General features: G+C 49.3%; 1 protein-coding gene across 2 annotated transcripts in view; it reads left to right on the forward strand.

Annotated features, from left to right (window-relative positions):
* The window catches only part of SLCO3A1 (solute carrier organic anion transporter family member 3A1), an 856,588-nt gene that overhangs the window by 671,595 nt on the left and 170,907 nt on the right, over positions 1 to 14,086 (forward strand). For both annotated transcript variants that reach the window (XM_085644489.1, XM_085644490.1), the window contains exon 5: positions 9,758 to 9,922. In XM_085644489.1, coding sequence (XP_085500615.1) covers positions 9,758 to 9,922 — 165 coding nt within the window. The remainder of the gene's footprint in view (positions 1 to 9,757; positions 9,923 to 14,086) is intronic.

Here is a 14,086-nt window from a genome sequence, read left to right on the forward strand (position 1 = left end):
AGAACGACCTCCTATATACAGAGCCTAAGGTTGCTGAGCCTGGGTCAGCCCGTGCGCTGGTGGTACCCCAGGACTTCAGAGCCTTCCTACTGGGGCTGGCTCACGATGTGCCATTGGCAGGGCATTTGGGGCAGGACAAGACCTTTGAAAGGCTTGTCACCCACTTTTATTGGCCTCAAATGCGCAGGAGTTCGGATACTCACTGCAGGACATGCCAGACTTGCCAGGCAAGTGGAAAGAGTGGAAGGAAGCAGAAGGCTCCACTCCAGCCATTCCCTGTGGTCGGTACCCCATTCCAGCGAGTGGGGATTGACATTGTAGGGCCACTGGACCCCAGGACAGCGATGGGCAATAGGTTCATCCTGGTCCTGGTGGACCATGCCACCCGGTACCCGGAAGCCATTCCTCTAAGGACAGTGACGGCCCCCGTGGTGGGACGGGCACTGATGGGAATTTTCTCCCGAGTGGGATTCCCTCTAGAAGTGGTGTCTGACCGAGGTACCAATTTCATGTCCAAGTACATGAAATCTCTTTGGCAAGAGTGTGGTGTAACCTACAAGTTCACCACCCCTTACCACCCCCAAGGAAACGGGTTGGTTGAGAGATTCAACCGAACCCTCAAAGGCATGATAATGGGCCTAGAAGGAGCCATGAGGCGTAAGTGGGACGTCCTCTTACCATGCCTTCTCTTCGCTTACCGTGAGGTGCCACAGAAGTCTCTGGGGTTCAGTCCCTTTGAGCTTCTGTATGGCCACCCAGTCAGAGGACCTCTAAGTCTGGTCAAAGAAGGCTGGGAGCAATCTCCCAGGAAGCCTCCCCAGAATGTATATAGTTACATGCTGGCCTTCAGGAATCAGACTAGGCGATTCAGGCAACTTGCTGAGGCAAATCTGGAAGCCAGCCAGGAGGAGATGAAGCGGTGGTACGACCAGAATGCCACTCTGGTAGAGCTTCAGCTTGGACAGAAAGTATGGGTCTTGGCCCCCGTGGAGCCGTGTGCGCTCCAGGATAAGTGGACCGGTCCCTTTGAGGTGGTGGAGCGCAAGAGTCCTGTTACCTACGTGGTGGACCTGAAGTCTCCTAGGAACCGCTTAAGGGTCCTACATGTCAACCGCCTCAAGCCCCACTTGGAGAGGTCCCAAGTGGGCATGCTCTTGGCAACAGATGCTGGAATGGAAGAGGAGACATAACCTCTTCCTGACCTCCTGTCAGCCAAGGAGCAAGATGGGTCAGTGGATGGTGTCATCCTCTCTTCCACCCTGACCCCTGAGCAACAGAATGATTGTCGCCAGTTGCTGGGACAGTTTTCTGACCTGTTTTCCCTGGTCCCTGGTGTCACTGATTGGTGCGTCCATGATGTGGACACTGGGGATAGTCCACCTGTGCGGCACAAGGCCTACAGGGTGACTGACAGGGTGAGGACATGCATCAAGGAGGAGGTCTCCAAGATGTTTGTACTCGGGGTAATTGAGTCTTCTAGCAGTCCTTGGGCCAGCCCCGTGGTCTTGGTCCCAAAGGCTGCAGCGCCGGGAGCCACACCCGAACCCCGGTTCTGTGTGGACTACAGAGGACTCAATTCGGTCACTAGGACCGACGCCCACCCCATCCCCAGAGCTGATGAGCTCATCGATCGGCTAGGGGCTGCCAACTACCTCAGCACGTTTGATTTAACGTCTGGGTATTGGCAGATCGCCTTGACCGAGGGGGCCAAAGAGAGGTCAGCATTTTCCACCCCAGATGGGCACTACCAGTTCCGGGTTATGCCATTTGGGATGAAGAATGCCCCTGCCACCTTCCAGAGATTGGTCAACCAGGTGTTGGCTGGGCTGGATTCGTTCAGTGCAGCCTACCTGGATGACATCGCAGTGTTCAGCTCCACTTGGGAGGAACACTTGCGTCACCTCTGGGAAGTGTTGATGGCGCTGCGCAAGGCAGGCCTCACGATCAAGGCGAGTAAGTGCCAGATCGGGCAGGGTTCCGTGGTGTACTTGGGACACCAAGTTGGGAGTGGCCAGGTGGCCCCCCTTCAGCCCAAGATAGAAACCATCCTGAATTGGGAGGCGCCCCAAACCCAGACGGAGGTGAGAGCCTTCCTAGGTCTCACCGGGTACTACAGGAGGTTTGTCAAGGGGTATGGCAACATGGTTGCCCCCTTGACAGCGCTGACTTCGAAGAAGCAGCCCAGGAAAGTGATTTGGACTGACACCTGTCAGAAAGCTTTTGAGGCCTTGAAAACTGCTATGTGCACGGCGCCCGTGCTCTTGGCTCCCAACTTCTCCAAAGAGTTTATCGTTCAGACAGACGCTTCAGAGCATGGTGTGGGGGCTGTTCTTTCACAGATTAATGAGGAGGGCCTAGATCAACCCGTAGCCTTTCTTAGCCGGAGGTTACTTCCACGGGAACAAAGGTGGAGTGCTATTGAGCGTGAGGCATTTGCTGTGGTCTGGGCGCTGAAGAAGCTAAGACCCTACTTGTTTGGGTCTCACTTCCGGGTTCAGACGGACCACAGGCCCCTCAGATGGTTGATGCATATGAGGGGTGAGAATCCAAAGCTGTTGAGGTGGTCCATTTCCCTACAGGGTATGGATTTCACGGTGGAACATCGCCCTGGTACAGATCACGCCAATGCTGACGGTCTGTCCAGATTTTTCCGCCTTAGTGATGAGGAACTCCCTGGGGTAGGGTCGTTCTCCCCACTTTTCAGCTGGAGGGGACACGTGTTAGACCTGGCATCTTGGCGTGAGTCTCCCTTCCTCTTTTTGTCGCTGTGCCTCATGTGTTTTTATGGTGTTGGCCGCTCAGCGCGCTGTGCCACTGCCAACCAGTGTCGCGGTGCGAGTGCTCCCTATGTAAATTGTATATGTTGGTTGGATTCCATGATTGGATTGTTTGATTTACTGTCAGACCCCAGTAAAGTGCGCCAGGGGCGCCAGGGCGTGTAAATGCGAACACCACTGGTGGGCTTGCAGCACTGGTTGTGCCACCCACAGAAGCGGCCGGTAAAATATGTCTGAGGTCTGCCATCGCAGAACCTGCGTGCAGTCTGGTACTGACATGCTGACCGGCAAGTGCCCACACTTGCCAGTCCCTAAAACCTTCCCTTAGCTGCATGTTAGTCACCCCTCTGGTAGGCCCACGGGCAGGGTGCGTTTTAAGCCTAAGGTAGGACAAGCCTGGATGCGTGGCATGTCCTAGTAGTGAATGACCGCCACCTTGTTGTTCACTACTGCAAGGCTACCCTGTTCTCATAGGCCAGTATGGGCGGCCTGGATTGTTACACCCTATGATCCTAACCGACCCAGGGAACATGGTAGAAGATCGAGTTTAGTATGCCTGAACTCGGAATAATAAGGTACATCTTTTCGCAAGGTTTATTTTAATATTCCGGGTTTGCAAATGCCGCTTTTAGAAAGTTGGCCTTTGCTTGCCTGAACCTTTCAGCCGCCTCTGCGTGATGTGTATCTGATGTCTGGCTGGTATGAGTGACAGGGCTGGGGGAACCCAGGTGGGCAGGGCTAGGTAGCCTGGTAATTAATAGGACGATCGACAGGTAGATGGGTGGGAGGAGTGCTCCTAGGCTCTGAATAGGACAGTGCTCTGCTACCTCAATGCCGGCTCCGCCCCCTGTGGAGCGTCTGATGACTCTGCCCTGCACCCTGAAAGAAGAAGCCTGCATCGCGTAAACAGAGTGCTCAGAAACCGGACTGAACTAGGCAAGGGCCCCCCTGGCCTGGGAGAACAAAAGATTTGCTGTATAAATGGAGGAGCCCTGCTCCTGAGAAACTAGATCCGCTTTTGACCAAGAAGAATCTCTGCCTGAGGAGGAGGCACTGGGAAAGCTGTAGGAGGAAGACTGTCCCTATCCTGGGGGATTGGCCTGCAGTGGTGACCTTGCTGCCAAAGGAGAGAAGAGAAACTGTTGCTGAAGACTTTCACTTTACTTTTACTTTCAAGACTTGTGCTTTTCCAAAACGATCTCCAAGGGCTTGGAACTGAGCTTGCCCCCTGAACTGAGCCCCAGGACCATTGGGCTCTACCTGATCTTCACTCGCCTGCTGCTGGACTGTGGTGTCCCTTCCCTCGCCGGAGCTGTGACCCTCGTGCCCCAGTCCCTCCTTGAGCCGTGACCAGGACTGCTTAGCCGCCCCCGCCTTGGGAAGAGCCTCGCTCGATCGGAGCCGCTCCCCCTACGCTGTGCTGGGCTGCCCCGTCACCTCGCTCGTTGGAGGCTCGCTGTGCACCTTCACCCTCCCGCCGGAATCGGCGTTTGTGAGCATCTCCAAGCCTCGGACGGCCCGGACGTATCTGGTGTGCCCGGCCGCCCCGCTTTGTTCACCCGCCACCTGCAACACCCCGCTCTTGCCGTGAGCCTGAAGATCAGACCCCCCTCGTGAAGTGTGGGAGCCTCGGACGCCGCCTCGCCCTTCTGTCGAAGGGCCGCTGAAATCCCGCCCCCGCCTTTGCGTCAAGAAACAAGGTACTGTACTCACGAACTCGACCGCGAGCTCGCATCGGATCCAGGGTCCGCAACGTTCTTATTTCCCTGTCATCTGCTGTGTGCTTCCTGGGCGCTGCCTCAGCACCAAGTGCGCTGAGGCCTACAGTTACCTTGTGCCCGCCTAAAGAACTTTCCGTAAAACAAAGAGAACTTGACCGTATTTCCAAGAATTGTGGCCCCATCAGTTCAACGTTACTGGGCCTTGTATTTGAATCTGCTGAATCTACATAAAAGCTTATTTTTATATACTTCCTGATTGGTGTCCGTTTGTGGTGCATGCAAGGGGTTTACTGTATGTGTAATTGCATTTGCTTAACCGTGTACGCCTGAGACTTAGCCTAGACTGCTCGCGCCACGCACCTAGAGGGTGAGCAGGGGTTATTCTGGGGAGTCATCCTTCGCCCTGACAAGAAGTAAAGGGTCCCTGCTTGTTGTGGGTTCACACCTGCGTCAACCGGAGCCCCCTCATTTCTAACACAGCCCAGGTCGGAACCAGGAACGTTATTACAAGACTTCTAGAGCCATCAGCAGGATCTTGTGGCAAAAGTGTCTGATTTTGATGCCGCTTCCTCTGATATAACTTCAGGGTTGCCCAGCTGGAGGATTTTGAGCTCCCTATAAAAAGACTATGAGCCTGATTCAGACTTCAGCAGCAAGGGTCCTCTGTTTCTAAGGTGATGGAGTACCCCTTCCGCCAAAGTGTAGTTCTGCCCACCTCATTCAAAGTCGGGCGGAACTTCAGTATGTAGACAGCAGAGACTACTTCATTTTCACCCCCTAAATACAACTCCTATGACTTAAATGAAGTATGGGCTGTCAGAGGTTCCGCCATGTGTCTGCTCATCCTACTTAGAGTGGGTAAACTCAAGGCCAGGTTTTTCTTTCAAATACCACAATACAAAACATGACAGTATGTGAAAGTGAAAACCTTTCAATGACCCCCACGCTATAGGGGCCATCCATCACATTTTAAGTGGATTTACAGGAACTGCCATGCTGGCGGTTCCTTGAAATACAAGATGTGTCTGCTGGGCTGGCTGACATCACTACATTTGGTGGGTAGAGTACCCTTGCCATGGTGGGAATTAAGTACCCTTGCCATGGCAATAGTATATACTCCATCCACCAAACTGAAAATGAAACCCTAAGTCAGAAGAAAAAATCTTTGGCCGGAATGAACCCTCTAGGTGTATCTGATGTATGCTCCATTATGATCAGCCAGAAATTGCACCTAGTTACTCGTCTGCCACTTCCATAGACTAACATAACCTAGTGCTTTTTGGGACTTTACAAAATGTTAAAACTTTAAAAATTAATTTCACCACTTCCCCCATTGGATGTTTGTGGTTTTGGTATCATTTTGTTTATTATTAAACTGTACTCAGTTTTCCTAATTCAATTTGAGATTTTTAGTGTTTGGAATTTTTTATTTTATGACTGTTTTCGTACTGCCATAAATTGAGCATGTCTGCTCTGTGCCACTAGGGGGTTAAACTTGTGATTATTTAGTGTCATTGTAGTTCATCGAGACCTGTTAGTGTCGTTACTCCTAGAGGTAGACAACCACCCACAACAAATAACAATTGAATGTCTTACAACTTAATCAGTTGATATTTCGATTGATGGCATATTTAAAAATACCAGATATTTAATTAGATTTATCCATGTTAATGACTTTGTATAGGCTGTTTGGGATGGGCTAGGATGTCACCCTATTTTGATAGATTGGACTTGGACTTTGAAGCAGATTTTAGAGAAGGAAGGTGTTTGATGAATGCTATTGCAACAAAAAAAGATGATGGACGGAATGTTGTACATTGTGAAACATTCACCCCAAGTTACAGATCTGGATTTAGTCAATTTCTTCGCCACGCGGTTTCAGTTTGGAGTAAGCCATATGCAAATATACCTTGAACCTGTTTCCCATGGGAACAGTCCAGCCAAAACTACCAGGCCAGGCCCTCCCTAGACTGGAAGACATGCATCCTAGGACCGGGTTCAGGACATCACCCCTCATCAGCCAGGCTAGCTTGAAACCGGTGGCATAGCGAGCATGGGACCCACATCTGGGCATACTCTTCTCAGGGTGAAAATGTAATACAAAGATGATGGACGGAATGTTGAAAATTGTCAAACATTTACCCCCAGTCACAGATCTGGATTTAATTCATCGTTGTTTTGCCAGCCACGCCATTCCACTTTGAACCAAGCCATATTCAAATCAGTCTTAACTCTGTTCCCCATGGGAACAGTCCAGCCTGAACTGCCAGGCCAGGTCTTCCCTGGACCAGAAAGCAAGCATCCTGGGACTGGTTTTGGGGCATCAACCCTCATCAGCCAGGCTAGCTTGAAACCAGTGGCATAGCACCGGTCCCAGTATGCTTGTTTCCTCTCCAGGAGAAGACCTGGCTTGGCAGTTCGGGCTGGATTGTTCCTATGAGGAACAGGGTCAAGACTGATTTGCATATGGCTGGGTCTGAACTGGGGTGGCATGGTGAGCAAAAGAACGATGATGGATTCAACCCAGATCTAATAGTGTTTGAAAAGTTTCAGCGCTCCTCCCATTATCTTATTGTGTTTGCTTTGATGAATGCTATTACAATGCGTGTAGGTTTGAGTTTTTGACATGATGCATGAACATTGAATCCTGATTGCGGACTGCAGCGTGTGTTGAGCTGCTTATTAACATTCTAAATTCCAGGAAATCTTGGTTTTCAATAAGGTCCTTAACTTCATTTGAGCCAGGTTTATTGTGAAGCACACAGTCATGCATTGAATGATGACGTTGCAATTAGAATTTCATGCGGGGTAGTACGGGGGTCAGTTGCATAACAATAGCTCCCTCAGCCCCTGCGGTGCAGGGGGTACCCCGAGCTCCAGGGGACCCCACCGGCACTGTGCACAGGAGGGCCTGAGAGTTCCTGAAAGGGACTTGAGCATGTGTGCCCCCTCCATGCACTTTGCAGGTGGGCCCTCAAACGTTTTGTTATGCCACTGACTGAAGTGTGCCACATCAGCCCTATTTTTTGTGTAAAAACAGAGAATGCTAAAAGAGTTTCTCAGTGATCATGGTTGAGCTATGGCTGAACTAAGTCTCAGTGAGCTCGAACTTATGACAGTTAATCCTGATTAGCTCTCATATGTTGAGGGTGTATGTGTGTGACAAGAACATAATAATGAGACTTGTTTTTAATGAGGCGTACGCCCATTATGTGTAGAGGTAAGTGATAACAATATTTGCCAGATTATTGAGCAGTGTAAATGGAAGCCTCAGGCTCATATGCAAATGAGAGGTATGAAAAAGAACCCTCATTTGGAAATGTGGAAATCGTGGAACTCGCACTGTCACTATCTGGCAGCTGAGGGAAAGGGATGTTGGCGGTAGGATGTTTGATGTTTTATCACAATTTGAAAAAGATACTAAAGATTTATTGAAACCTAAAAAAAAATCCTCCTATTGTCAGCAATCTTTGCACTTCCGGTCCATGCTGAATATCCATATACCTAGTTTTCAGAAAACACTGATGAATTCACTTAGGCCTGTGATGCCAATCCTTCATCCCCTTATCCTTGCTCTTCCTGTCCTTCTTTTCTCCTTACTGAGTACCCAATTAACTCTTACTCCCCTCTCACGTACAGTGCCCTTTGTCCTGCTCCCTGCATAAACTTGTGCACTGCTCTCCTGAACAGCACTCCATTCCAGCTGGGTTTCCACACCATGTTTCGTACATAGAAACATAGATGTACACATATAGGGATTTGACGGTCAGATGTGGCATTATTGTGGCCGCGCTCATGTCATTCTGGGTTGAGCAAAGGTGACTTTGGTGGTGTTAGGGAGAATGGCAACTGTTTTTCCTCATGTTGGAGGTGACATTTCTGTTGGGTTGGGTGTCAAACCTATTTTGTATTCTTTGGTGGTTATAGAAGATGTGTATTGATTTTAGATCTTTAACATGTCCTGGATCATCAAAGTGTCACATTTGCAATCCCCATATGCGGCACTATTCTTTTCTGCTGGGCAGTAACTACAGAAAGTATTCCATTTGTGCCTTTTGGGTGGGCTAGACATAGAGAGTGGCCAATTTCCCCCTCCCATTTGGCCGTTGTGCCACTGAAGTCCACTGGAGTCCAGCACAGATGTGCCTCTGCCAAGGGAATCGGCTCTATTAGTGTTCCCTAAATTCACCACACAAGCCAAGACCACTTAAATGCTTGCCTTATCTTGTGTCATGTATGTGTTCTCTCTGATGGCAGTGCAATGCTGAATATACATTTATTGCCGAGTATGACAAGAGATGGGGGTCCGTTTTGAATGGGATTGCCTCCATGCGAAATAATATTTCTTATCAATTACTGCTGTCCATTCTACAACTTGTCGTCCCTCCTGAGGAGAATTATCACCAGAATTGGGCACATATGTGTCACCTGCGTCTCTAAGGAAGCTCCTTACTTGTATGTGATGTGAGTTCTGTGAGGAAGGTTCCTTGACCTTTTATCAGTAGGCGTAGAGTGTAGGCAGTCTATTTTGCTAATGGCCATTTTTTATTCAGACAATCAGGTTTGCTCTATGGTCTTTCAATAGCTCTTCGTGATTACATTCTTTTATTTTTATCTACCTTCTTTGAAGTCTTGGTATGATATCGATAAAGTCTTTGGAACAGTTTTGCCGAGTGGTCTTTCATGGGCCCATCTTGAATGGTCCAACATCACCAATGAGGGTGAGCTGCACAAAAAGGAAGGGATGCGCCTGTGATCTCAGTGCTTGGGTTATAATTATACAATGCTAGTTTATTTTACAGTCCTTAGCTCTTCCGAGCTAAGAACAGTATGGCAGGACTCCAAGTCGATATATCAGTTGGTGATGTGAATTGTTTTGTTGGTGTCAATATGCATTGTAATGTATAAAACGTCTCGACAATCATTTTTCCGTGGAGGATCTCTGTATTATATTGCCACCATTCACGTCCTGTATAACAAATTGCTTAACATGTTGATAAATGGTGAAATAACTGTTATGATGAATGTACTGTGTGACAGAATACCGCAAGACTGACACCTCAAGCTTAATCATAGGCAACGATTTGGGCCATTTCTTTGTCGTAGACAATGTAATCATTTTTTATTATAACAGCTTATTTTTTCTGCTTTTCTGTCTCTGAAGAAAAGTAATTGACATCAACAGTTGTAAAAGAGGCTTGTTTATAAGAGTCAGAGGCGGCTCTGTAAATAACAACTTTTGTTTATGACTTTTTTCAGTTATTCCGAAGGTTACAAAACATTTACTCTCAAACCCTGTGTTCACCTGCATAGTTCTTGCTGCATGCATGGAGATTGCGGTGGTGGCAGGCTTTGCTGCATTTTTGGGGAAGTATCTTGAACAGCAGTTTAACCTCACGACGTCATCTGCCAATCAACTTCTAGGTAAGCGAAGATCTTTCTTATTGTTTTTTTTGTCTCAAAAGAGAAATGTTATTTCATTCCCATGTGATGTGTAGTAGCAAAGTAAGAAAGGTAGCCATAATTAGCCTGGCGTACCTAGGTTCAATACATCACCTATAATGCGCATTATTCAAACTGACAGATTAAATGGGTCTGTGGGCAATATAAACTGAAACCTTGACAGCAGAATTGAAGCGAGAGAAACACGGAAAGGTCAACAGTATGCAATTCCACATAAAAACAAGCATTTGCAATGCAATAGGTCTCGCATTTACGGGAGTTTGAGCTATTGGCATTGTAATTGACAATGCGTTTTATTTATGTTTTACAAACAAAAACATAAATAAGAGGCATTGTCATTTACAGTGCCAATAGCTCAAACTTGCGTAATTGCGAGACCTATTGCATTGCAAATGCTTGTTAATTTGGAGTCTACCTTTCAGCTGAACATGCTTTCCGAGTATTTACATAAAAGACAGAGAGTGCTTCACAGTTAACCTCCCCCATGACCCTCCAGCTGGTCCGACATAATTGCCAGGCCTACTTTGGGGTTCCAGTTCGGCCCTGTTGTTGAGTATCCTACCCAGGGCTTTAAGTGGGATAAAAAAAAAATGGGTGAGGGTGGGGGGCGGTGTTGCGCGGGGTCTATACGACTTGTATTTTGCTGTCTCTTTTGTCATTGCATCCAGACATAATGATACAGCAAGTAACATGATACCTACAGCAAGTTAGGACTATTGGCTTTGTCAATCGTTGTTAGTTGCATAAGATAAATTAGCAGCAACTGTGGCTTGTATATAATATTGAAAAAGCATCCACTTGAAGCTCTAGTGACACCACGACAATGTTACTGCTCCTGAGTTTCAAAAAGAGACAACAATATAATCAGGCAGTGGCTGAACTCGACAGATTAAGAAATATATCCCAAATTATATATAACAGTCGGTAGACGCATGCCTCTACAGTGTTCTCTTATATCTTGAAACCAGAATTGGTCAAGTACGTATCCTTACAAAGTTCCCTTTTCAAACAATCATTATCAACGCCAAGTCTGGCCCTGGCACGGTAGTGCGATTTGTGTTTAGTATTAATGAAATTTGACACTTCAGACAGCAGTTTCAGCAGAGAGGACAAAGAAGGAATGGGCATTGTTAGAAATGGGATTTCTGGTTGGCTAAGGCTTGCGCCAAAGTCAGGCAGAAACCACCGCTCTAGTCAGGGCAAGGAAGTTATACGCCAAAGATAACCCCTGCTCACCCTCTTGGTAGCTTGGCACGAGCAGACAGGCTTATCCCTGAGGCGATGTGTAAAGCGTTTGCGCACGCACCCAGCAACAACACCCAAGGCCCACCACAAAGGAAACTCCACACAAGGTATTATATAAAAATAACCTTTGTATTATACACAACACATTAGATAAAAACACACACTTTACAATGTGCCAACAGGCACGGGCAGAATTTACAAGGGATTATATATACAGGGGACAGGGCCACATGGACCACTGTCAGGAATTAGCACTCTTTAGAAATAGCACTTAGAACGTAGGAATAATATTTTAGAACATAGCACATACAATCACTGTAGCACTAAAAATAGAACATATAGCACACAACCAGTAACTACTGGTAACCAGAAAGTACCACCTACGCAACCCTAACCACCTTTAGGAATATCACGCAGGGAACTAGGACCTTACTAGTACCACCTGTACTAAGGAGAAAACAACCACCTAAGTATCACTCTACCTGTAGGGGTCTAAGCACATAAACACAGGATGCATAAAATACATTTAGAGGTGTAAAGCACATGACACATAAACACATTCAGAGGTGCAGGAAAGGAAACAAGTACACACTAGCATAATTACTACTAGTAAAACAATCTCCAATGCATAACCACAGTTTAGGAAGGAGAATATCATAAAGACATTGCGCAGGCGCAAAAGTACATATATAAAAATCACCAGGTACCCTAGGGGAGGGCACAATACAGTAAAACTGTCCCCCAGGCCAACTGGCCTCTCAGGGGTGCAGAAATGACCAATCCAATAATGTCAGGGCGCGACTGCGCAGGTTGCGCAAGCCAGGCGCACCCTGCACAACCTAAACGTTGCAGCTGCCCACTAAGTGCTGGGCAGCTGTAGGGACTGGGGCCTGGGCACCTCTGGGCCTTTAGAACAAATATGGCATGTCTTGGAGCCTCCCTGGGCTCTGCAAAGAAAAAGAATGCCCCCAAGCGTTGGAGCGCACCAGCGCTGTAAAAGGATGTGCCCCACGTTGTTGGAGCGCACCAGCGCTTAAAAATGATGTGCCCCACGTTGTTGGAGCGCACCAGCGCTTAAAAATGATGTGCCCCACGTTGGAGCGCCTCGCGCTCTGAACAACACTGCCCCCTTCGTTGGAGCGACTTCGCGCTCGTGAGATCTCAACCAGCTGGAGCCTCACTGGGCTTCACAAAACAATGCGGCCCGCGTTGGAGCCTGTGGGGCCCTCAAACAACTATCTGCCCCTAGCAACGGGGGCCACGTAGGCTTGGCACAATAGTGCGGGGGAGCGGACCAGTCATCAAAGCATGCGCACGGAGTCCCCCCAGCCCTGCTCAACTCACCGGGCTGTTGCTCGGGGGGGCTCCCGCGTCGTCTCCGCTCCGCTCTTATGCGGGACCGGCAGCACTCCAGACGGGCAGCAGCGACGCTGCTGCTTGCAGGCTCGCCCTCTCTTCTTCTCAGGGAAACGCGGGGTAGGCTCCCGTCCGCTTCCTTCCCACAGCGCGGGGCTTCAATGCCCCGCCCACCACCAGACGGGACTTTCCTATGCTTCCGGGTCGCCGCAGGCAGCGCGGCGGCCCGAGTTCCCAGTGGCGGCGGCGATACGGGGTGAGCTCCCGTTATAAAGCAATATACGGCGGGGTGGGCACCCGCCGTAGGGAGATAATAAAATAAGCGGGGTAGGCACCCGTAGTTTAAATACTGAAGGAAGCGGGGTAGGCACCCGCCAACGACCACGGCGATGTCCCTGGCAGGGTGGGCACCTGCCAGGGGACTTTAAGGTCGGCAAAGACGGGGCAAACGCCGGGTGGGCACCGGCTTTCAGACATAAAGCGCTCCTAGCGCTAAGGCCAAAAAGCGAAAGCGCTCTAGAAGCGCTGGGGGCACCAAACCAAGCGCTCCTAGCGCTATATGTAAAATAAAAGCGCCTCCAGGCGTTTAGGGGAGACAAATGAAGCGCTCCCAGCGCTTTGGGGTGAGAATGACCCCCAAGTCCAGCAAAGTCCTTAGTAAGGTGGGCAGGGGGCAAGGCTGGGCCAGAGGCCAGCTCACTGGGCCCTCCAGGCAGGAAGGCAGTCCAAAGTGGCGGTTCCTCCTGGCCTCCAGCAGCAGCAGCCCCCCTCAGGATCCTGGAAGAGAACAGTTTCTGTGGGGACACAGCCCCATTTTTATACAGCAAACCCCTTTGTTCTGGGTTCAGGGTGAGGGGGAAAACCAGTCGCAGCTGGTTGGGGAGCACCCTTGATGTGCTCAGCCCCTCACTCTATTCATTGGCAGGGCTAGGGTCGTCAGTCGCACCGCAGGGGGCGGGGCCAGCATTGTGTGTGGAAAACCCTGTCCTATTCAGGACCCAGGTCTACTCCTCCCACCCATCTAGCTGCTGATCTCCCCATTCACCACTGGGTGACTCATCCTGACTCTGGGGAATCCCTAGCCCGTCACATGACATGACCAGCCAATCACGCGACAGACACACTGCACACAGAAGTGCCCACTTCTAGAAGTGGCACTTCCACACTAGGTACATGCACGCCGCACACATCATCGCGCAGCATTCACTCCCACGAGTCCGCACATACCAAACTCGGGCCTGCACACCCCACGCATCAGGAACTACTAGGGACACATACATTCCCCATGCATTCCTATGGGAGGGCAGGCCTATCTCACCACATGCACTCAGAGCACGCACGCACTTTACCCTGGGACACAGGGAAAGTGCGCAGAAACCAAAAAATCACCACACCAAGTCACCAGTAAAAAGCAAAAAAGTTCAGGGGTGAACCTGCCAGAAGGGCCAAGTCCAACAGGCATGGAATCCAAATACAGAAACTGAAACTTCTCTATCAAGGGGAAACATCACTGCCAAAGTTCAG

The sequence above is a fragment of the Triturus cristatus genome, chromosome 3_1 (genome assembly GCF_964204655.1).
Source record: "Triturus cristatus chromosome 3_1, aTriCri1.1, whole genome shotgun sequence".
Taxonomy (NCBI): domain Eukaryota; kingdom Metazoa; phylum Chordata; class Amphibia; order Caudata; family Salamandridae; genus Triturus; species Triturus cristatus.